At 42.8% G+C, this 21,721-nt stretch overlaps 4 protein-coding genes across 13 annotated transcripts; 1 reads left to right on the forward strand and 3 right to left on the reverse strand.

Annotated features, from left to right (window-relative positions):
- Window positions 1-9: 9 nt before the first annotated feature.
- LOC117226531 (uncharacterized) lies at window positions 10-7,245 on the reverse strand. Its single transcript, XM_076518293.1, has 3 exons — window positions 7,078-7,245; window positions 6,653-6,708; window positions 10-6,571 (listed from the first exon to the last, which is right to left on the reverse strand). The coding sequence occupies exons 1-3, from the start codon at window positions 7,220-7,222 to the stop codon at window positions 6,368-6,370; spliced, it is 405 nt and encodes a 134-aa protein (XP_076374408.1). The 5' UTR covers window positions 7,223-7,245; the 3' UTR covers window positions 10-6,367.
- On the forward strand, window positions 1,766-12,069 carry LOC117226517 (coronin-2B). 4 transcript variants are annotated; one of them, XM_033480954.2, is made up of 9 exons: window positions 1,766-1,909; window positions 6,787-6,984; window positions 7,230-7,346; window positions 7,491-7,805; window positions 7,879-8,103; window positions 8,178-8,387; window positions 8,459-8,576; window positions 8,664-8,890; window positions 8,958-12,069. In XM_033480954.2, the coding sequence occupies exons 1-9, from the start codon at window positions 1,766-1,768 to the stop codon at window positions 9,147-9,149; spliced, it is 1,746 nt and encodes a 581-aa protein (XP_033336845.2). In that variant the 3' UTR covers window positions 9,150-12,069. The 4 variants fall into 4 exon arrangements, with proteins under 4 accessions (XP_033336845.2, XP_033336855.2, XP_076374404.1 ...); XM_033480964.2 differs by lacking the exon at window positions 1,766-1,909 and adding an exon at window positions 3,242-3,377; XM_076518289.1 differs by lacking the exon at window positions 1,766-1,909 and adding an exon at window positions 4,748-4,883.
- On the reverse strand, window positions 12,066-15,092 carry bou (glycosylphosphatidylinositol anchored membrane protein boudin). The gene is made up of 4 exons (XM_033480980.2): window positions 14,684-15,092; window positions 14,060-14,215; window positions 13,529-13,675; window positions 12,066-13,188 (listed from the first exon to the last, which is right to left on the reverse strand). Exons 1-4 carry the CDS (start codon window positions 14,748-14,750, stop codon window positions 12,977-12,979), a joined length of 582 nt encoding a protein of 193 aa, XP_033336871.1. The 5' UTR covers window positions 14,751-15,092; the 3' UTR covers window positions 12,066-12,976.
- Window positions 15,093-15,130: 38 nt separating this feature from the next.
- On the reverse strand, window positions 15,131-21,701 carry LOC117226506 (cytosolic carboxypeptidase-like protein 5). Of its 7 annotated transcripts, XM_033480888.2 has the most exons (12): window positions 21,118-21,257; window positions 20,695-21,021; window positions 20,464-20,603; window positions 20,081-20,373; window positions 19,670-20,008; window positions 19,328-19,599; window positions 19,116-19,254; window positions 18,877-18,979; window positions 18,505-18,802; window positions 18,228-18,435; window positions 17,986-18,147; window positions 15,131-16,243 (listed from the first exon to the last, which is right to left on the reverse strand). In XM_033480888.2, the coding sequence occupies exons 3-12, from the start codon at window positions 20,576-20,578 to the stop codon at window positions 15,530-15,532; spliced, it is 2,643 nt and encodes an 880-aa protein (XP_033336779.1). In that variant the 5' UTR covers window positions 20,579-20,603; window positions 20,695-21,021; window positions 21,118-21,257; the 3' UTR covers window positions 15,131-15,529. The 7 variants fall into 7 exon arrangements, with proteins under 7 accessions (XP_033336779.1, XP_076374362.1, XP_033336781.1 ...); XM_076518247.1 differs by lacking the exons at window positions 20,695-21,021; window positions 21,118-21,257 and adding an exon at window positions 21,271-21,701; XM_033480890.2 differs by lacking the exon at window positions 20,695-21,021 and having other exon boundaries at window positions 21,249-21,701.
- Between the last annotated feature and the right edge of the window lie 20 nt (window positions 21,702-21,721).

Below are 21,721 nucleotides of genomic sequence, written 5' to 3' on the forward strand. Positions count from 1 at the left end.
CTGACAAAATTCATCGTTCGATCATTTATTTATTCTCTTTCTGGTATTCAATACGAATCGTTTAACGCTGCGAAACGGAGCATTTTAAATGGAGAGTTTTCCATGAAATCAGTTCGTCAAATTCTTTTTCTCGGTCCAGTGAGCAACGATCGCGTACCGTTTCTCGAGCAGACCGCCTCCCATCACGGCGTGTCAACGCCTCGTCTGCGTTCAAATCGATATGTAAATCGGTGTTGCACGGACATAAGCGGTGAGTGTCGACTGCCAGTGTTCCCATCGGATTAAAACAATTGAGTAGTTATGACAGGAATACGTCGTTTTCGTACATTGACCGCGAACTTTTCAAGCCGTTCTCGTGACACCGTTCGTGACGCTTCCTGCGAAACGGGAATTCATCCTTCGGAAATTCGCTGATGGACAATCGTGTCACGCGTTATTTCGCGGCGCGGGCACACACACACACACACAATACAGGGTGTTCGCAAATATTTGTAGAAAAAGTCACGAATCTCTAGGTCCATTCAAACTCAAACTTTGCAACCTTTCATTCAATTGTCCATTGGGGTTCAATAGTAAAACGCCGCGTAGCGTAGCGTTCATTGATCCGCAAGGACTACAACACTGTTTGTAAACATTATTGTTTGCATACAAAGTGTGTTAGTGCTAGCCTACTCTGACAGACGTCTATGTGCATACTGTAGCTTCTAAAAATTCGGAGTGCAATTTTTTGAATTGACAAATTCCATAGTAAATGAAGAAAATTAGTCCTCACGCTGGATATTTCTATTGTTGCCGAAGCCGACACCGAACCTTTCGAATATTTTCGATAACACTCTATATCCACCGATATGGATATTTAAACATTTTTCAAACTCCATTAGGTGTATATCTTATAGCTGCGTATTCGTATCGTATCGCTATGGCGTATTATACTTGTGTACGTGTCCGTTTACATGTATATGCATCGATGCAGCGCTTGATACGCCAGTGCAATACGACACGATGCGAAACAATTGTGGATACGCAGTTTATGATTCATAGGTTTGCCGGTATCGCGCTTACAAAATAGCATTCCCGTACTTTCGGGTTGTATAATTTTGGAGCACCCTGTATGCGCTCATCCCCCTTCACGGGCAACCGGGGAGGAGGACGAGCGATACAAGCCAGACAGCTGGCGAACGAAAATGTCGCGCTTTCTGCTTACAACGAGCGAATAAGTTGTTACTCGGCGGCTGGTTGCCGGCGTTGTGTGCCGCGTCGCGGTTCAACGCGGACGTAGAGCGGGTTTGCAGGCATCAGGGGGGATCCACGGCATGGTGGAATGGAAGCGCGGGACGCTCGTTCGATTCGAAGCGACTTTACACTCTTTATAGCAGAATATCGCCACACTGGCTCTCGGGGCCGACGTGCTCTTCGTGTGTTTACGTGTTGCGCGCACGACGAGCAATCGATACGCGGCGCGACGCCGTGTCCATGTGCCGGGTTCAGTGAGTAGATTACGAAATCGGGTGGGCAGAGCGGTGGCACGTTCGCACGTGGCCCTTTTGTCCACGATTTTCCGAATCGCGAGCAACCCGTTCTTCTCTGACCAGTGTAGGATACGTGATCGACGAGGTTTCACGATCGCCGAACAACTGCTAAACCGTTTTTAACAACTGAAACGAACGCCGAGTCGTACAGACGAACACAACAGGCTCTGGGCTGAGCTGGTGACGTGGGAACGAACGCGCGTGCACAGTAATTATTGGAGTATCAAAGAGATCCTATGGGATATAATATCGCAAACTGGGAAATGATACGCTCGAGGGAGGAATTTGCGGAGAAACTAGGCCTGGACGCCACGGATGACACTCATTCCCTGTTGAACAATATGGTAGACGTCAGAGCGTGCTACAAGCCCAGCGGAAAAGTAAGATTTCATCCTCTCTGATCGTTGCATCTTCCGTCTGGTTCTTCGAGTGATCGCTTCTATTTATTTACTTTTCCTCAGCAAGTTTTTGATCCTTGGTTTGCCAATTCACCCCAGTCAGCGGAGATGGACACTTGATTTGCTTGTTGTGTTTTCATGATCGATACCGCCTTTGACGATGAGACGATGTTTTCGACTTGCCTCTTGCGTGGTTCCTTTTCACTGCCTTTTTTTTTAGCTTAAAGAATGCATTGTTGTTACGTGTGCTTATTATCGATCCGATCGATTGTGTAGCGTACCGGTTGCTTGTAACCGTTACAGTGTGTCGTTAGCCTTTGTTTTCGAATCAGGCTGCATTAGAGCGTTCCACTTTGCGAGCGTTCGGCTTGATTTAAGGAAATTGGTATTGATTGACGACCGCGATGGGGGAGGGCAGCCAGTTCCACTTTTTCTTTTTATCCGTTTCTCCAAGGAAGTATTCGTTAAGTTTATAATCATCGGTTAATCGAGGGACCGGAAAGTCCTTCAGCAGAACCATCCAAGTACCTCGAGTGCACTTCCGGAATTTCCATTCCTCCCTCCCGCGAATGTAAATATTTGAAACGCAAATTAAGCAACGAGAACACGAGTTTACACAAAACCTGCCTCAGACGGCAATCGTTAACTTCTTCGAGATATTTTCAGCAGAAAAGAAACGAACCCCTCTCACGCGGTAATACGTAGACTGTCAACGTGATCCAGTGGCGACCACAAGCTACTATAAAACATTTTAAGAGAAAGAGAGAACCGATAATTCAAGAATCATAAAATTTAAATGCAGTTTCAAATACAAAGTCGAAGTTGTCTTTAAGCATGCGGCCGTCACTGTAGATATCTTCTCGGGATCCGTCCGCGGGCACAGAGAACCGCGCGCGAATTACGCGTCATTCGCACAAGAAGATCAGGCGCGCGCGTTTCTATAAAAGCGTCACGCTCGCGTGTTAAACACGCAGCGAGGAGCGTGCACCACGTGACGCGCGGCTGGCGGTGTATACTCGTCTACATAGAGCTGGATAGCGGCTAACTGGCAGTGCTTGCTCGACGACTTTCGCGATCTAACGCGCGCGTCTGAGACTGGCCGATCGTAAACGTAAGCGCGCGGTACTTTGCGCTGGCTGTTCGCGCCGGCCCTTCTTCTTTTCTCTGAATGAAACGCCGCGTTGCGTGACCACGTTCTTCGGCGTTCGTTGGTGCTGAATATCGCGCGGACGGAGCACAACAGTGCTCGCCGTTGTTGTTCGGCTCTCGTTCTTCGGCGCTATCGCGTGTACACGTTTCGCCGGGGAACCTTATTGTGCGGCTACGGGGGAACCCGTGCTTCCCACGGAAGTCGTTCGAGAACTTCTTAACACGGGTCTTGTTCCGCCTGCGAGCCCAACGAACGTGGAAGACGTTCCACGGTGCCGTTCGCCGTCCCATGGACAAACAGGTACACTTTGTTTTGATATGCGCGTACAGTGCCTTGGAAAAGTATCCGTTTCTCTCGCGTACAGTCCGACAACCGACCGGGGCAACCAAGTCCCGATTAATGAGACTCAACGAGGTTAATAATGCGCAAACAGAAAAGAAACACGGAGACCTTTTCCGGCCCGCTGTACACGCTCTCGGGTAGCCGTTTCTGCGGTAAACGCGATTAGCGCGAGTACGAGGGCGGTTATTAACGCTCCGAGAAACGGTCGAAAGAATCGTCGAAGCGAACAATCATCATAATAATCCGGACGAGACAAAGAGAGAGCTTAACTCGAAATCATCCGATAACGGGAACGACCCGCTGGAACGCCTAATATCGATCCTCTTATCTGATAGCGATCTTGATCGAGCACAATACTGGGAACATCTGGTTTCTCATGGACGTTTCTGCTAAAATACAGAGGATAGAAACGTTAGGCCATGTTACACCACGCAAGGAGAGCTGAATAATTGATAGTTGAAGAGAATAGAAAGAACCGCCTAGCTAATGACCACTGGTTCCTTCCTGCTCGTCTACGGGACGTAGAGTCGGTCTTGCGACGAATACCTGAGCTCATCGTTCCCCTCTTCCTGGTCCACGGACGACATTGATTTCGAGACGTGACGTAAGCGTACGCGTAACTCGGTGTAGAAATAAAAAAGGATTGCCGTACAACCGAAGAATTTCCGGACACGTGGGTGGAGTATCTTTGCCTCCGCCCGAAGAGCGTTGGCTGATCCTTACGAGATACAGCTGTTGAGAACGATACATAGCGTGGCAGTTAAGTGGATCCTACTTTGCAAAGAGAACTGGCCATGAGCTTACCTGCTGAACGCGGGAGCTTCCTGTCGAGTCGAATTTAAAAATTGGTAGCATCTTCTCGGCGGCTTGAAACCTGCAAAAATGACACTAGATTAGAAAAGAAGGGTGTCATTACAGTGCCAGGGGATTCGCCGGTGGTCCTTGGGAAAATCCTAGCTCTTCCAGGTCTTCCGACGTCTCTGTCAGAGTTGCCTCCTCCCGAACCACCTTGTCTCGAAGACGGTGATAGCGGTAATAAAATTGCGAGTTGTCGTCACGCGTCGAAACGATGTTCGCGGCCAATCGAGGCGTTTCGCGGGTCGATCAAAGGGGGAAGGGAAGAGCCGCGAGCCGATAGGTAACCGGTGGTCGCGGATCGATGCACTTGTAATTCGGCCTCGATCCGGCGAGCAGTCGCCTAAATAAATCGGTCGGTCAACCTCGTATTCCCTCTTCTGTTTCGATTTCTTCCAGTAAAGAAGGAAGCGATACCGGAGCTAGAATCGAAATTCTCCTAATCGTTCGCATGCATGGGTCCTGGCTTGTACGAATTGCGACGCGCACAATCGCACACGCATACACACCTGTACGTACCTGTTCTGCACTGGCGACCAACGTATCACAGCGCACGTGTACCCGGCCGGCCGAGTCCGATTGGTATCAGACATGACCAATGATAAACAGGTGAGTGGTTTCGGTGTTCGGGTGACTTTTCGACCAGTCGGGCGAGTGTTCTCTACAGTCCGTTGGCTATCGTTCTTGTTGCCAGTCGCTACTGGTATTTCCACTTAGGATTTTATCGGTGCCGACGTTTCGGGTACGCGGAGAACAGTACCGATCGCTGGAAAACGTGGTCAGGATCTCCGCATCGCTATCCTACAAAAGTGCATTGATTCGAGTCATTCCGTTGAAAAAGCAAATTGCCAGACTTAACATATACATTACCGGATCGTTAGAGCCTGACGAATCATTGGAGTCGCGCGATTCCTAATGACACGGTCGAGTAGAAACTCACCGTGTTCATGCCACGATTGTTAACGTCGATGGCGGATCATTGAAATTCTACCTGTCGAGGACAGTCGCCCGATCGATCCCATATAAAATTGATACGATTCCCCGCAAGTCCGAGTGAAACGGACCCTGCCTTTCGTCTCGAGGTATGTCGAGGAGAAATGGCAAGAATAGTTTCAATATTAATTACCGAAGACTTTCCGCACGAAGCACGACGTTATATATCTGCGTTTACCGTATCGTTAGAACGACTTGTTTCGTTTGCATGGTTCGACAAGTTTTCTTTTGTATATAGAAAAAGCTATTATATTTGTCTCCGACCAGGGACCGTGTTCCGACGATTAACGAGGCGAGCAGGTTCTTCTATGATCGACCACCGTGCCGCGATAATGAATAACTTTCTGCAGTTCGAACTCCAACGGTTCATGTAGCATTTCAAGAGACTGCTAAACCGAAAGTTCTGTGCTACACACATACAGACACACATACATATCCGTGACCCTAATTGCAGGCCGCGTGGCACGCGATGATTATTACGTCGGGTTACTCGCGGAACGCGATCGATTCGATGGTATTGTCCGATCGACAGGAATGCAACGAAAGAATAACAAAAACGATCTCTCGAATTACAATCGGATCGGATCGGATCGGATCGAACGCTGAAAATTGCTGTAACAGATCTCGAGGAATCGGGATCACCGAATCTGGGACTCGGCTTATCGGATCGGTGTTACCGAGCCCGCAGTCTCTGCAAGCGCTAGGACTAATCGGATCTAATCTGGCACGGATTCGCGATCGTCCGATAGCCGCTTTCGATTTTTTCCTTCTCGAAATTGTCCGAGCCGCGTGGGTAGCGTTCTCGTGCAATTATGTATTACATCTAGAAATTACAAACAATTCTTGCTCGTCGATCACGCTCGTTTTTGATCGCGATCGCCTCCGGCGCGCTGGCAGCACACAGCCTTCCCCGACCGCCAGACGGCCGCACTTTTCGCGAGAAAAAGTCGCATAATTTGATCTGTCTCGCCGCGCATAGCTGCACTCGGCTCGGCTCCTATGCACCACGCGCGACCAACGCCGAAAGATTTCACATCGGCGCCGATTACCGCTCGTTTTCCGCGCGCGTTCCCTGCCAATGGCCGCTCGGACGTACAACACTAGGATCGTTGACCAGGATTCTTCTCGTACCGCGGACGATGGCCGAACGGTAATAATAACAATTGATAAACCGCGGCGGGATCGAAGGATCGCGCGCGCTTTCGGCAGCTCCGTTCCAGAGAACTTTCTTCTTCACGGTTTCTGAGCCCGGTGAGAGTCCCAGAAACGCATAAATACTTTCCGTTCGTGTTGTTGGCCCGTCTCTAGTTAGGAACATCAACGAAATAAGTCGATTAACACTCATTTTATACACCCGGTGAAGCAACGATCTCTGATCATCTCACCTCGTTAGTGGTCGCTTCGCTGAGACGTGGAGCAATCGCCGATGCGTGTCTTCGGGCTGAAAAATATCGGAACGGTTCAACGATGGATCAAAGCGAATAGGAGGAACGGCTAAAGAACGTTTGCATGTTTCTAGTCCTGGTTCCGCGGTGTCCGCAGCAGCAAGTTCCGGCACGTCTACGGCGTGCCAGCGAAGCGGGAGAAATGCTACGACAACGTGAAGATCACGAAGAACGCCCACGACTCGCAGTTCTGCGCCGTGAACCCGAAGTTCTTGGCCGTGGTGACCGAAGTCGCGGGCGGAGGAGCGTTCCTGGTCTTGCCTCTGGATCGCGTGAGTAATCTAGATTCTAGATGGATCGATTCGACATTCGTTACAGTGTGCGCGATCGTCGAAGCGAACACCGCGTTTACAAAGTAAACGTACCTCTCTTATCGAACGTCGTCGGTGTTATCGTAACACCCCGGGGTATCGAATTGTACATCGACGCAAATAGCTCGTAATCGCGGATGTTGTTACAAGCCGTCCTGCAATTTTTAGTCCGGCTTCTAACGTCATAGCACGCGTCCATCTTTCAGACCGGGAGGCTAGACTTCAACGCCAGCAGGGTCACCGGGCACACAGGGCCAGTCCTCGACATTAAGTGGAACCCTTTCAACGACAACGTCATCGCCTCCTGCTCCGACGACTGCACTGTAGGATCAGCTTTTTTCTTTTTGAAACTGCTGGAACCAATTGGACTGGGTGCTTATTCGAAACCATCGTCCAAGTGTTTCCAAACAGCGTGTCACTTCCTGATCGTTCCAGAGTCGTTTCTGATGGCTTTTCCCGGGTTCTAGATCAAGCTCTGGCATATCCCCGACGGTGGCCTGTCCCGAAACCTGACCGATTGGCTGGTGGAGCTCCAAGGGCACAAACGCCGGGTCGCCTACATAGAATGGCACCCGGTAGCCGAGAACGTGCTCTTCAGCGCCGGCTTCGATCACCTGGTGATCGTTTGGGACATAAACCGGGGTGAGGCGGTCAGTGTGATCGACAGACATCCGGATGTGATCTATAGCATATCGTTGAACCGTGACGGCAGCTTGCTGGCGACCACATGCAAAGACAAAAAGTTGAGGGTGTTCGAGCCGAGATCCGGCATCGTAGTCTCGGTAGGTGTCTACTTAATTGCTTCATAGACCGCGGAGGCTTTGATAAAACCGCTCTCGATTACCGCTTGGGCAGGAAGGAGTCTGTCACGCTGGGACCAAAGCTAGCAAGGTGGTGTTCCTCGGTGGTTCGGGGAGGCTTCTGACTACAGGCTTCAGCAGACACTCGGACAGGCAGTACGCTATCTGGAGCCAGCACGATCTGACCGTTCCGCTGGTCTGCGAGACCATCGATTCCTCTAGCGGGGTCGTCTTTCCGTACTACGATAACGACACCAACATGGTGTACCTAGCGGGAAAGGTAGGCTCGAGCCTCTTCTATAGATCCCTTGCGATCGTAATCTCAAAGCGTTCTACGATTTCGTTCTGACCTAGGGTGACGGCAACATCAGGTACTACGAGGTAGTGAACGAAGCTCCCTGGATGCACTACCTCAGCCAGTTCATCTCCGGCAACCCTCAGAGAGGGCTGGGTGTGATGCCAAAAAGAGGGGTGAGCACCTCGATCTGCGAGGTGTTCAGGTTCTACAAGCTGCACGCGACTCGCGGGCTCTGCGAACCGATCGCGATGATAGTCCCGCGAAAGGTGATATATTATCCCGTTGACCTATCAATTAGCAATTCCGACCGGCTGATCGTCGACTTTCACTTTCGCAGAGCGACCAATTCCAGGAGGACCTGTACCCGGACACGGTGGGCACCTGTCCTGCTCTATCGGCCAGGGACTGGATCAGCGGCATGAACAGCCCGCCGATTCTGATATCGCTGAAAACCGGTAGGGTCAAGTTTTACTCGTTTGATTTCGTCAACGATTTTCGTTTCAATCGCACAAGACTAATTACCTTACTCATATATTAACCAGGGGGTAGTATCACCACGCACAAGCCGCGGATTTACAAGCCACCCCAGCAGCCGCCCGCGACGGACCTGAACAACAAGAAAAAGTTCGCCTTCTTATCCACCGAGACTGTGCCGGACTACAGGCCGATAGAGTTCCACGAGATCTCGGAGAAGAGCCAGAAGACCTCCAGCAACCAGAGCACCAAGTTCCAGCAGCTGCAGCAGAAGTTTGGCACCACGGTGCTGCAGGTAGTTTGTTGGCTAACGCTAACTAAAGCCTGTTTAGAATATCTCTAACTGTGGTTCTGGCTCGTAGAAGAACATCATCGCTCCTCCTGCGGACAACAAGGTCCTGGAGACCGTGGACATTCCGAACAACGAGGCCGAGCTGAGACTGGCGTTCGCTCGTCAAACCGACGAACTGAGACTGGTGCGACGGCAGCTAGCCAACAGCCAGTTACGGGTCAAGGAGCTGGAGGATCAAATACGCAAACTTCAGCGCCAATAAACTTCCCCTGCAAGTCCCCTGGCCGCGTGTCCGCTCTCCGAACCTCTCACTTTCACTTTCGAAAGTAGATCTCCTTAGCTAGGATCGCCTCTCTGTAATGGAACCCCGCTGGTCGAGCGGACACGAGGCCTAAAGGATCCTGCGGACCTAACGAGACAGCGAACGTAGTAGACAGCGATTAGTCTGTAGCGATTAGCGGAGTATCGTCTTACGAACGTTGGTCCGTACTGGGATCCTTTGATCCTCGCTTCAAGAAAATATCTGCCCTGTAGCTTTGTTGCTAGTTGCACGAGAGACACCCAACGGTACTTATGAGCGATACCGGATATATTTATGCGAATTCACGCGGCTCGTTGCTCGAGTTTAGACAGTTTTCCGGTGACATTCTCGTCTTCAGCCTCATTCCTATCTATGTACGGTCTTGCTACAACCACTTTTGTGAGCGCAACGATCGAGCAACAATAATTTAGTCAATTTCCGTCTCTGAACACGTTCGACGTAGAGATGCTGGAACACAGATGAGATGATTGTGATTCAAAACGCTATTGCCTTCGCTATACAGACGAGCTTTTTGTCTCTGTGTGTTGGCTTGATACTTCTCTGTTCGTTCTTTTTGCTGGCACCCGATTCTACACGCCTCGATGCTATTCTAACCGGTCCTCTCTACGCGTAGATCGTTAGTTACCGTGCTCCTCGTTCCGCCGAATCCTCGAACGCGTGTTCCCTGCTTCGTCCTCCTATGCCCGACGCAAAATCGTGAGCTTTAAGAGAATGATCAATCTGATATATGGACGCAAAACCTCGAGGAAGTATTAGTTGTTCAGTACACGGAGAATTGTACCTGTCTTGTGCGGTATGCACGTTTATCGTACGAGAGGTTTGACCTGTACAGGACCTTTGGAAAACGTAGCTGCAAACTGTAGACTGCAACGACAGCGCGGACACATTGCATGCATCCTGAGATAGAATAGAAAATACCGTTTCGAAATTCCTAGCATTGATTTTCTGGACTAACGAATTCCTGACAAAAGGAAAGGAGAGCGTTATAAATACTGATTTATTCGAATGGATCATGGTAGGGAGCGATACTTACTTTGACGGAAACATTAACTTTAATGTTTAGGATCCTAAACTTTAGGATGCATTCAACCGGTCGGTACAGCTTGCGACTGTGTTTTCTTGAAGCGCTGCACAGCATCCCCCTTATGTAGAGTGATAGATAAATGCAGAACGTCTAGAAGTCGCGGGAAGGATTATTTAAACGAAAATGCAATAAACATCATTCGGGAAGAGAGAGAGAGAGAGAGAAATGTGAAAGCACAAGATACGATTAAACGATCGGCAACGTACAATATAAGATGCCCCGCGCAAACTTATCTGCAACCTCGATGCAATAACTCTCGATGCATTTATGCAATATCTAATATTAACTGATTCTTCTAACGATCGCTTTTAAGTTTGTCGATCGGTTGGCGAAAAGATTTTATTTATTACACAAGATTTACTTTTACACGAGTCGACGATGATCAACTTTTACCTGCGATAGTCGATATCGCGGTGACACCGGTCCTTGTGGACAACCACGGAGGAACAGAGTACCGCGCATTACTATCGCCAGTGGCTGTACATTAATTTATCTATTATTTAATTTAATTACTAATTCTTTTTACGTGTAAGATAGAGAATTTCGTTGGAGAGCCAATGATCGAGCGTGTTTATCACTGCCACGCACACTGCCATGATCCAAGTGGCAATACAATTAGTCTTTTTCATTTAGGGAACGCATGGCAGTGACGATATTTATTGTACGTACGCTATAATTAATTTCGTACTATAGATTAGCGAGTGCAATACATGCACAGTGTAAATACGCACTGTGATCGATGAAAAAGAAAATAAGGAGGTATTTTATTTTCCATTTCGGAGGCTAAGAAACAACAATTGGTCGTTTGCTTTAAGAAACTGTGAAACATTTTTATCACTTTCATTTTGTAATTTCCTTTGAACATATGCTCGAGGAAGACCCGTGAATTTTTATGTAAACAAATGTTCTAATTTAACGAAGATCGAGAAGCATGAAAAAAAAGAAAGGTCAAGGCTCGTCTTTTCAACGTTTTTAAATACGAGATAATGTATATAAAAGTTCACGAATCTTCGTTAAGAGAAAAGTGCTACACCAAGAAGTAACACCGATACATGTGTGTGAGTGTGTGTCAAATTAAACTTTATCTAGGACCAACAAACGTAAGATTGTTAGTCACAAGAAAATTCTATTACCGCTTGATAGTGATCAAATTAAGTAATGGTTTATACACTGTTTATATATACATATATATATGTATTTTTCATACGACATATATAATTGTAATTTCAACCGATATAAATATATATATATATATAAAATTCGAGCAGAATTCCTCACCAATTAATATTGTATACGTGTAACGCGTGCTTCGAGTTAGTCGTTCTCGGATAGAAAAGAAACAGAAAGGAATAATTACATTCATTTAATTTGTCAATGTGTATTCATTTTCGTTTCTATTACCGCTTACAGTATATGATGGAAGTGTGTTTGAACGTTCGAATTTCAAAAATGCACATGATTCTATCATGACTGCCGCGCTTCAGCGAAACGAACATTTGGTTTGGTCTGCCAACACGTGTGCGTAGTATGTACGTCTTGTCGAAGAGAGAGTGCTAGCTAACCCTATGTACCGTTCGCTGTATAATATAACGATATACATACATATAATACACCAAAGAACGTCAACGTGCGAGTACCTTGCGAATTCGTCGTGAAAAGAAATTTGTTACTAGCAGTTAATCGACTATCACATTATATTTATATGCAGAGGAAACGAAATCGACGAGTTAAGACTAACGGGGATATCTTGTTCGTGAATAAAGAACAATGCATTCATTTCGAGTTTCGTTGTTTTATGGTCCACACGAAAAAAAGATACAATTGTTTTCAGTTTTTAATCTACACTCGCACACCACTCGTGTTTCCGTGTTTAACACGTTGACTGTCGTTAAAATTTTATTTTTCCGTTACCATTCAAATACGCAAGAATCAACGGAGCAGTTAATATAATAAATCTTAATGCTAATAATCTTATTGCTTCGATTTGATCGAGTTTCTGTGGTCACTGAGCGAGCGATCAACGTGTTAAAAAAAAGAAAACCGAGTATTGATATGTCATAATCTGTGTACAGTGACACGTACTTTGTACAAAATGATACACAAAAGTGAACGATATAAGTCTCTGTTCGTCGTATGTATATATATAAAATATGAAAAATGAAAAAATACAAGTAAAAAATAGATCTATAAAAGTTCTCGAAAATTAACGGTTCTACACGACACGTAACTTATACTAATTCGGCTTTGAGAACACACACGCTCGTGTTTTAACCTATACATTAATTAAGCACTGTTAAATTGTTGAAGCTCTTAACAAATAAGTTCTCTTAGTTGATCTTACAATTAGTATTTACCTTCTTTCGGAAAAATACAATTTCTAACTTGTTGCTTCAAGTAAGGCACAATGGCGACGGATTTCATGTGCAAGAGAAAATATTCGTTTATCGTATCGATACAGTATGGACGGATTAGAATTATATTAAAATTAAATTTCTAGCTAACCTTCAGTCGCGTCAGGGTAATAATGGTCTCGTCTGATTAATTCGAGGAAGAGATTGTGATACGAAAATATCACGAAGTCGGTAGAACATACTGCACGCTTTTTTGTCAACGACTGAACGTTACCTGAGAAATTTCGCGGGAATATTCAATTGGTCCCATAGACATTTTGCACCCCAAGTGTCTACCTCTGACGGAGTAATTTGCAAGTCACTAGCACACCTATCGGTAACAACCACGCTGCAGTCGGTCCCAAAGAGGTCGCTGAGTTGCAGCCGTCTCCGGTGCAAGTAAAAATGCAGGTACGATACGTCAACTTGTCTCCTTGTCGATTCACGTAATCGCAATAGTTTCCCAGGTCCTTAGCCGAACAGAACCGTTTCGTACCTATTCCACCTATCGTAACAGACACAGGAAATATTGTTTCTTTTTCTGACAATTGGTATTTGATTATTGTCGAAGAACAAACGTGTACGTAAGTTGCGAAAGCCGAAAGAAGCGTGTGCAAAAAAGAAATAACGTGCAATAATTCGACCGTCCTCTACAACAACCATGGAGTATGAAATAAAACGATAGATTCGATTAACAAACTATTTACGAGAGAACAAGCAACTATTAGAACCGAATTGCCAGATAAGGTTACTCTCAATTTACTTCGTTTCAAAAAAGAATGAGATGCGTTACAGTAAAAAAACAGAAACGACATCGAGAAATGTCAAAACTACGCAATAAACACCTCCGTATCGTCCGATCGACTTGATGCAATATCGTGCATCATAAACGTGACTGCAGTTTGCTGGTGTCAAAGTACCAGAAACCAATTTGTCGTCTCCGCAGATCAGTTCTTCCGCCGACGTGCACTGATAGCAATCCAGACTTGTCGCTTAATTAATTCGGAAAAAAGTTACTGCAGATTAGTATGCGCTGAAGAAAAAGAAAAAGAGGAAACAGTAACAAAATGTTGACAACTCGCTGGCGCTCGTATCGTATACGTGAGTGGTAAAGAAATTTGAACGTTAGTTCCCAGTTTTCCCGCCAAAATCACCATAGCGAAATGTGTACATATAGATAGTAGTAGCTCTACGCAGGCACGATTTAAAGTGTGTTAGGCACGTTGTAATTAAATTAAATTGAGATGATCTATCGAGCATGCTTTGATGAACGCATGAATCAGAACTATCGTAAAATCTAGGGTTAGTCTTCGTTCTCAAGTGTTAGATTCCCCCATGCCCGTAACAAGTAATTTGATCTGCCGATATTGTTTTACCCTCGAATCGGCCAGTGTGTTTCACACAGTACTGCGCCCCGAAAACACCATCGCATGGCACTGGTTCGATATCGATGTCGCTCGAAAGAAATTCGTTGCATTGGAATGGATGCGTGTTGTTCGTACTGATGCACTGATAACATCGTAAACTGTCGGCTGAACGAAAACAACGCGTCAAAACACAGAATCTCAAATTCATTTCTTCTACATTATCGCACCAACACTACGATTAGTCATCGAAAGAAAAACGCTTGAAATATACGTCACGACGTACGTTCTACTGGAAATGGAACGATCGAAGTTTACCAGGCGCTAAATGTAAATACTACGCGTGAACATGTCATGACAAGCACGATAACATCCGACGTAATTGCAAATGCCGAAACAATTTATTACCCTCGAGGAGGGTTATCTTTGCATTTTCCATTACTCATTTGTCCATATTACTAAGATCTTCTCCAACGGTATAATTTTTAAATCTCGTAACGCAATATTTTCCACGCGTTCAAATAATTATAATAATAATATTCGGCACACGTTCGAATATAAAGTAAAGAATTACAAATGCCCCGCCCAAGGAACGCCACGATATTCATGTCGTTTAGCTACGTGCGTTAACCTTACCACTTTCGACGAAAAGCAGGAATGCCGCGAAAACTGCGAAGCTCCAGACATCACTTTTGGCGCCCATTTGGAAAGATTTTGTTCGACTGGGCTCACCGGCGAGAGATTTTATATTACGGATAGAACGCGAACGTTTGAATATAATACCTAACAATACTAAGCGATCACAACACTGCACGAAGCTAACCTAGTCAGCAATTGCAACGGAAACGAAAGTAACGCCACGGCGACGCGAGTATGACTGACCGCGGCGGGAGAAGGGGATATGGAATGGAAATACACGAGCAGCAGTCGTGTTTCTCCGACCGCGAACGGAAACGCCCGAAGAGTGATTCAAAATGATAGATAGTCGATGCGCGCCATTAGTCCACATTAGTCTGTCCGATAACAATCTTGTGTTTCCGACGTAGAAGTTCGCCTCCGGATAGTAATCAACATCTCCTGAGGTCAGCTATTATATATTATCATTTATTCATCTCCATTTTACATAAACAATATAGCAGCGTGTACGTACGCATATCCTATGCGTACACAATAGAGAACAATGTATACTGCGATTCAAAATGAATAAAAAAATATACATAAATACATCAATCGCGTAACACAAATTCAATAAATCTTTTCAAAATGGAAAAACCAACAAAAACAAAAAATTTATCTCACTCTTTTCAACATTGCACTAGATTTCTCAATACAGTCGCGTCGGGCATGCTAATCGAATAGTTTTAATGGCAATTTTCACGCACAGCGTAAATTATTTCGCTTAATATAATCATCTAAAAAGAAATCATAAAATCGCTACGTATGTAGTACATTATATGCTTACGAGTTAGTTTCGTTTAGAATTTAGTTTGGACACTCGTTGCTAATTAAGTTCTCTATCACTATGGTGCCTTTGCTCGTATCATTCGACTTGGAAGACCTTAATTTCTTTTGCTCTACACTCCGACAGTACTTTTTAATGGGTTTCGAAGTTTCCTTCGCGTTTTGTTTGTCACGTAAACAGAACGATTTCGACGGCGGCTTCGTAGCATCCGGTGCATTGCTGGACGATTCGCCGACCTCCGGTCGGGCTTTGCACATTCTTGCAGAAACGACTTTTAATCTCTTTGCACCGTGCTTTATCATTGCCGTTTCCTCGGAAGACAGGGCCATTTTCGACAGCTTGTTTGTTGCCGTATGCTTTTTACTCGAACATTCCCTTCCCAGAGAATCGTTGACAGAGCCAAAATTCGAATTCTTTAATCGACCCTCGGCGCTCTTTAAAAACGGCTTTATCATGCCCTCTGATCTAATCGTAGGGATTTTAGAGTTATTCTCGACGTTATTCACGCATTGATTTTTCAGCGGTCTACGAGTTACAGTTTGCCGACATTTCTTGTTGCTTTTTATTCGTTTAACTGCACTGTAAAACGATGTGGTGCGTCGAATGATACATGGCTTTTTCGCTAGGTTTGGCTCGCTCTTCATGGAACTCTTTGTCCCTACCGAAGAATCGTTTGCCTGACACTCGATTCCCTTTAAATTGTAAGAATCTTGGGATATAATACCATTATCATCCTGTGAATAAAATTGGGGTTTAGCTTTTTGTTAACAGAAATAATATTTATCAAGAACGAAATCAAATGCAATGCAATGATCGTTGCAGAATTTCGTGTGTATATATCATTTGTGAGAGAGAGATTAATTTTCTTTTTCTATTCATTTATAGATACATAATTTGGCTTGCTCTGTAAATCATTTATGGAAACGATGTTTAATACTGTTAGAAACATATAAATGGTATTACACGTATTGCGACAATGGGACCAAGGATCAAGGGGGAATAAAATAAAAATAGGGGAAATAAATTATCGCTAAAAATACTGTACATTTATTAAAACAACGGGACGTGTATGTGTGTTCGTATTTGTGTGCACTTGTACAAGTGTATGTTATAACAAGATACATTGCAAAGATTCTATACATGAATTTGTACATAATATTATTTTTCAATTAACAACGTTTACATATATATATATATATCTATATATATCTATATATAGAATGAACAACATGATAATACTCTTATTACTCCGTGGCTATGATTTTTAAAGAATTATTTATGCATTCATTGTTCTTATTCTAATAATGATTCTATGTAATGGTAGAACACACATTCGTACTTTGTTTGCAATGGACACATATGATATATTTCTCTTAAACAGTCCGTAAATATATATATATAAAACATTTCATTTCGTTATTTTGTATGAAAGATCTATAAAATCCACAATTATTGTCATTCGTTTGATTAACGACGAATTAAAGAGAAAATTCAATGAAACTCTGATTTGAAAATCTGCATATCATTTGTGAAAACACTCCACCATCCAGAGATTTATGGTTCAATCGTCTAAACCGCTATTTTTTGCTTTTCGCTAAAGAAATAGACATCATTAATTACACATGTGTGTATTTCTCATTGTCACTCGCAACCATGAAATAATTTGTGCATGTGACACTAGTTTAAGTGCACTTATAGTCAATAAAATTATAGTGCGTTAAAATCGATTACTAACAATTAAAAAACGGAAGAGTACAGTTTCCATTAAAATTGTAAGCATTAGCACAGAGTATTTAATACTCGATTAGTCCTAGTGCAAAAATATATAAAATTTCACAGTCTTCGTAGTTACATAATAATATTGCATTGTAAAAGAAATTATGCAATAAAAACATTGCATATGCTTGATATAGTTTTGTTAATGTATAATAAATATAGCTCAGCTTTGCATTTGTTTACACAGTTTCTAATTAAAATTAAATTATTTAACAGCTCTACCAAAAACGAGTAGACAAACAGTTTTTTCACAAACCTTTATGTAAAAATATATTAAATATTATTTTCATGCATACAATTATTAGAGATGGAAGACCCATTAGCTCGATGTATTAAAAATTTTACAAGATCCACGATAATTGTATGTTTAAAAACAATGTATACTGGATCAGTTGTCAAATCGAACACGAATTCATTTACGGCAGTGTTATAAAATAATAATATATCTTCTCTCTAATAACAAATATATAATTTAGTATGTATAATTTAAAATAAAATAATATACAATTTACATGTATACGAAATCTCTCTCCCACATGTTTTGATTAAGAGAATGAAGTGCAACTACTCAGGCACTAATGTGTCTTGATAATTAATATACAAAAGCATACCAATTTAGTGGTATTATAAGTTACGAGAGTACACACTGTCTGATATCAACAGTTGAAATTTCACTCTCATTATTGACATTGAAATTTACCTTATGCAGAGGCTTGCCGAATGGCGTCGACACATTGTTCACGTACGCTAATTTTAAATAAGATCTTACGCCCCTTAAAGAACGATACTGACTATTTGGCAGTCGACTATTAGGATTATTACTTGTAAGGTCGAGAATCGAAGGACCCAATGCTGCTCCGACCTGCGAGCATATATATTTAAGTATCAATATACATTTGATTACCTAAACCATTATCTTTGCAATCAAATCAAATATTTTACCGCTTCGAAAACTGCTGGTGTATACTTTGGCGGAACAAAAATTGGAGGCACATTTTTGTTAACCCCATCGCGAACTCTTGTAGGTACTGTGTTCACTAAACGACCAGAATTATAGTTGCACTCAAGAGTATAGCTACGTATGAGACCAGTTAATTTATATACAGCCACCCGCCCAGACCCTTCCCTCGACATTCCATCCCTTTTGTCTCTGTAGAAATGAAACATTATTATTAGAAGAATTAAAAGTTCAAATTGTCTCTTCTTCGATTCCACTTACATAATGTACATATTTCTTTCTGTAAAATTGCACGATGTGAAATGGAAGTTTGGATTGTTTAGCGACATTAATTTTGGCAAAAGCATACACGATATCGTGTCCTCCGAATTGTCAAAATAGTTCCCATACATAAATACTCCTTTCTTCGAAGCATGACCATGAAGATCAATGTATAAATATAATCCGGAATCCTCTTTCGGTAATTGTCCTACGCCAACGGCGGAATACGTTGTTTTATCTGATTTAAGTTCTACAGAATCACTGTCGTCTGTACTATTGCATAGGCTTTCTCCCCTACCTTCACATAATTTTGCATAAATAAGTTATAGAATTTTGATACCACGTTCAATAATACTATTTGAAAATTCATACCCTGTGGCATGTCATCCAAGCTGTGTGCTCTAGACAATGTGCGTTCCTGAAAAATGTCCGGTTTGTCTTTATGACGTTTTTCGTCTAATGTCATTAGTGTTACCTAGCATTAAGATTATTTGTTAGTGTAGATTATTCCTTCACCATATCGGAAACAAGTGTGAATTAATATATGTTAGTATCTACATATATAGAAGTACAGTCACAGAATAACATATTTTTTTCTTAATCATAATTACCTGCTGTAACAATCTAGTTGTTGTATCACGTACTATACTTGCAATTCCACAAGTAGAGTCAATAATATTCTCTCCATTTTCGAAACTTACGCTCGAAATATCGTCTTCCTTTGGCAATTGGTATGTGTAATGGTAATACCTGAAATACGTATTTTGTTTGAAAGTTTCTACAAAAAATGGTTTTATGTAATTTAGAATATTGCCTTTGCTACCTTATTAAATTTCTCGCGGCATATATTGTTGGATGATCTTTTACAGAAGGATTCAAATAAACTCTGTTAAGATTAACTCCTCTGGTGTCCATTCGATAATGACCTCTTGCAACTCCGTCAGGATTGAGCATCGGTATTAATTTGAACACATACAAGCGGCGGAGATTGATTGCCATTTGGTCATCGCGATTCAAAAGAAAATTAAGAAACCCATTAAAGACGAAGCTAGATGGTGTTTCTCCTGGATGGACCCTTGCACTAACAAAAATCACCTAAAAAACGCGTCTTCGTTTAAAAATACACAGCAATTTTAATGATTATTTTTGTACCAAAAGATTTTACTTTTTTATTCCAAAATTTGAAAGGTCTCTCCTCGTGTTTCTCTGGAAACATGTTAATCAGTCTATCTTCTCTCTCTGTTGATATGTAATGAAATGAGCTAATCGTAATAACATCTAGCCTTCGTCCTTCCAGCGATTTTATTGCACATTCCCTGTGGTAGTAAACGTCGTCCGCACATGTTACATTTCTCTTTGCTATTCTAGCTTCGACCCTTCTCAAATAATTTTGGAGATCGGTGTAAGAGAAAGGATAGGTGAATGCCAAGTATGTAATGGCTTTCATGTTTTCGGGAGTACAATAAACAAAGGACAATGTAAAATCACTGCCTTTCTGATCCACCTGTAATATTTAAGGTTTATACATTATCTGTATGCTAAGAGGCGATGGATATTAAATTAAATTAAAATTTACAGTGTACGTGGGTCTGTCACGAATCCGTTCCCAATGCAGATGACCAGGTAGAACTTTAAAAACTGGACACATTCCTTGGCTGAACATTTTCACTTGCTTGTTTAGGTTGACTATGTTAAATTTCACATATGCTCCTGAGGTACAGGCTTTGAAGCCAAAGTAAAACCATGTCCTATTGCTATTTTGAAATTGTGTCCCATGGCAATCGTGTTTCGTCCATATGTTGAATTCATAATCGACAGAATCGTCAGAGGTTGAACTTTTGCATGATTTGTTTTCAGCTTCGTTACCATCTAGGGACACGGTAAATATACAGAAGGAACACGCACACATATACGTATGCACAATGAAAAATGTAGGTCAGGGGAAAAATATGAGATTACCCTTTTCAGATTGTTCTGGCACTTTGACCAATTCGACTCTATCTAAATTTGATGAGTCGAAGTTATTGTAAAAGACAAAGCCTCCACAAGTGACAGGATCAGCTGTATTTTCCATGATGTGTCAAAGGTTATAAGGTCGTCTGGAAAATACTGGTATGAAATGCTTTCACGCGTGCCGGAAGAACATGATATTTTTGAAAGTAGGAAAATTCGTATTGTTCATATTCTCACTTTCTCCGATATCAAGCTCAATTTTCTTCGTTCGTAGCGTTACTCTCATATTAAAAAGGTCATGGTTTTGACAGTTATCTTGAAATCGAGATGATTTCTAGTTAGCCTGCGGGTTCACGCTACGGAACGAACAAATGCACCTCGGAATTGGCAAATGTGACTTTCCACGGTCAATCTCACTCAAATAATACACGATAAATTCAATCCTCCAAATATTTCCACTAGCACCATTGTTACCGCTAATGCAAACATGTTTGCGAATTCATCGTAACTATCGGACCGATCGACGACGATTATGACAGAACAACGAGTGTCACCATTTGTCAACTGTTTGAAAGTTTTTTCAGTGTTTAGTGGAATCGTATATTAATAGAATGTTTAAACAGGGCGTCGTTTTTTACATGTTGATCGAGAACTACATACCACGAAACGTTAAACTTTCCAAACAGTTACATTTTCGTACGAGATTCAACATCAACTATTTTGACGCACGTTATATAACTTATTTACACAGCTACTTGTTTTACATTTTTCGAAATGTTATTTATGTATACCTGAATCGCATGCAAAAATTACCGGGTGTTTTTTAAGTAACACAGACACCCACTAATTTATATGTATATTGGACCGATTATTTTATCTCACGCCAGACTGCAACACTTTAATACGGTGTGATACTATTTGAAATCAAACTGTGCCATTGCGCCAATATATAGGCACGTCTACTAGAACAAATTATTAGCGTAAGCATAATTTGGCACAATACACCGATTATTACGTGCTCTCCCAAGACCATTGAAATTGGCGCGAACAGAAATGTCCAATGAAACGACGTCATTGACCATCCCATAAACAAATACGAATGATGTTTCATATTTAAAGAATTCGTTCAATACGTTCAATAATTCTGCCATATTTTATGCTGCGAGGCAAAACGCCACAACATTATTCTATGAAAATTGGAAAAAATATTAAACGTTGTACCCAGTCTAACCTAAATTATCGACACGAAGCAACGCGACAGCTG

The sequence above is a fragment of the Megalopta genalis genome, chromosome 2 (assembly GCF_051020955.1).
Source record: "Megalopta genalis isolate 19385.01 chromosome 2, iyMegGena1_principal, whole genome shotgun sequence".
In the NCBI taxonomy this organism is placed as follows: Eukaryota; Metazoa; Arthropoda; class Insecta; order Hymenoptera; family Halictidae; genus Megalopta; species Megalopta genalis.

Excerpts from the sequence above, each read along its gene's own strand:
- LOC117226517 (XM_033480954.2), top strand. The coding sequence starts at position 1,766 with ATGGGATATAATATCGCAAACTGGGAAATGATACGCTCGAGGGAGGAA. Across the intron at positions 8,388-8,458 it reads CGATGATAGTCCCGCGAAAG|AGCGACCAATTCCAGGAGGA; the intron begins GTGATATATTAT and ends TCACTTTCGCAG. Across the intron at positions 8,891-8,957 it reads TTGGCACCACGGTGCTGCAG|AAGAACATCATCGCTCCTCC; the intron begins GTAGTTTGTTGG and ends TCTGGCTCGTAG.
- LOC117226531 (XM_076518293.1), bottom strand. The coding sequence starts at position 7,222 with ATGGACGCGTGCTATGACGTTAGAAGCCGGACTAAAAATTGCAGGACG. Across the intron at positions 6,709-7,077 it reads GACGACGTTCGATAAGAGAG|CCCGAAGACACGCATCGGCG; the intron begins GTACGTTTACTT and ends GATATTTTTCAG. Across the intron at positions 6,572-6,652 it reads GCGAAGCGACCACTAACGAG|AGACGGGCCAACAACACGAA; the intron begins GTGAGATGATCA and ends GTTCCTAACTAG.
- bou (XM_033480980.2), bottom strand. The coding sequence starts at position 14,750 with ATGGGCGCCAAAAGTGATGTCTGGAGCTTCGCAGTTTTCGCGGCATTC. Across the intron at positions 13,676-14,059 it reads ACACACTGGCCGATTCGAGG|CGACAAGTCTGGATTGCTAT; the intron begins GTAAAACAATAT and ends GAATTAATTAAG. Across the intron at positions 13,189-13,528 it reads GTCGATCGGACGATACGGAG|GTGGAATAGGTACGAAACGG; the intron begins GTGTTTATTGCG and ends CTGTTACGATAG.
- LOC117226506 (XM_076518247.1), bottom strand. The coding sequence starts at position 20,578 with ATGGAAAATACAGCTGATCCTGTCACTTGTGGAGGCTTTGTCTTTTAC. Across the intron at positions 18,980-19,115 it reads CAACTAGATTGTTACAGCAG|GTAACACTAATGACATTAGA; the intron begins GTAATTATGATT and ends TCTTAATGCTAG. Across the intron at positions 18,436-18,504 it reads GAAAGAAATATGTACATTAT|AGACAAAAGGGATGGAATGT; the intron begins GTAAGTGGAATC and ends TCATTTCTACAG.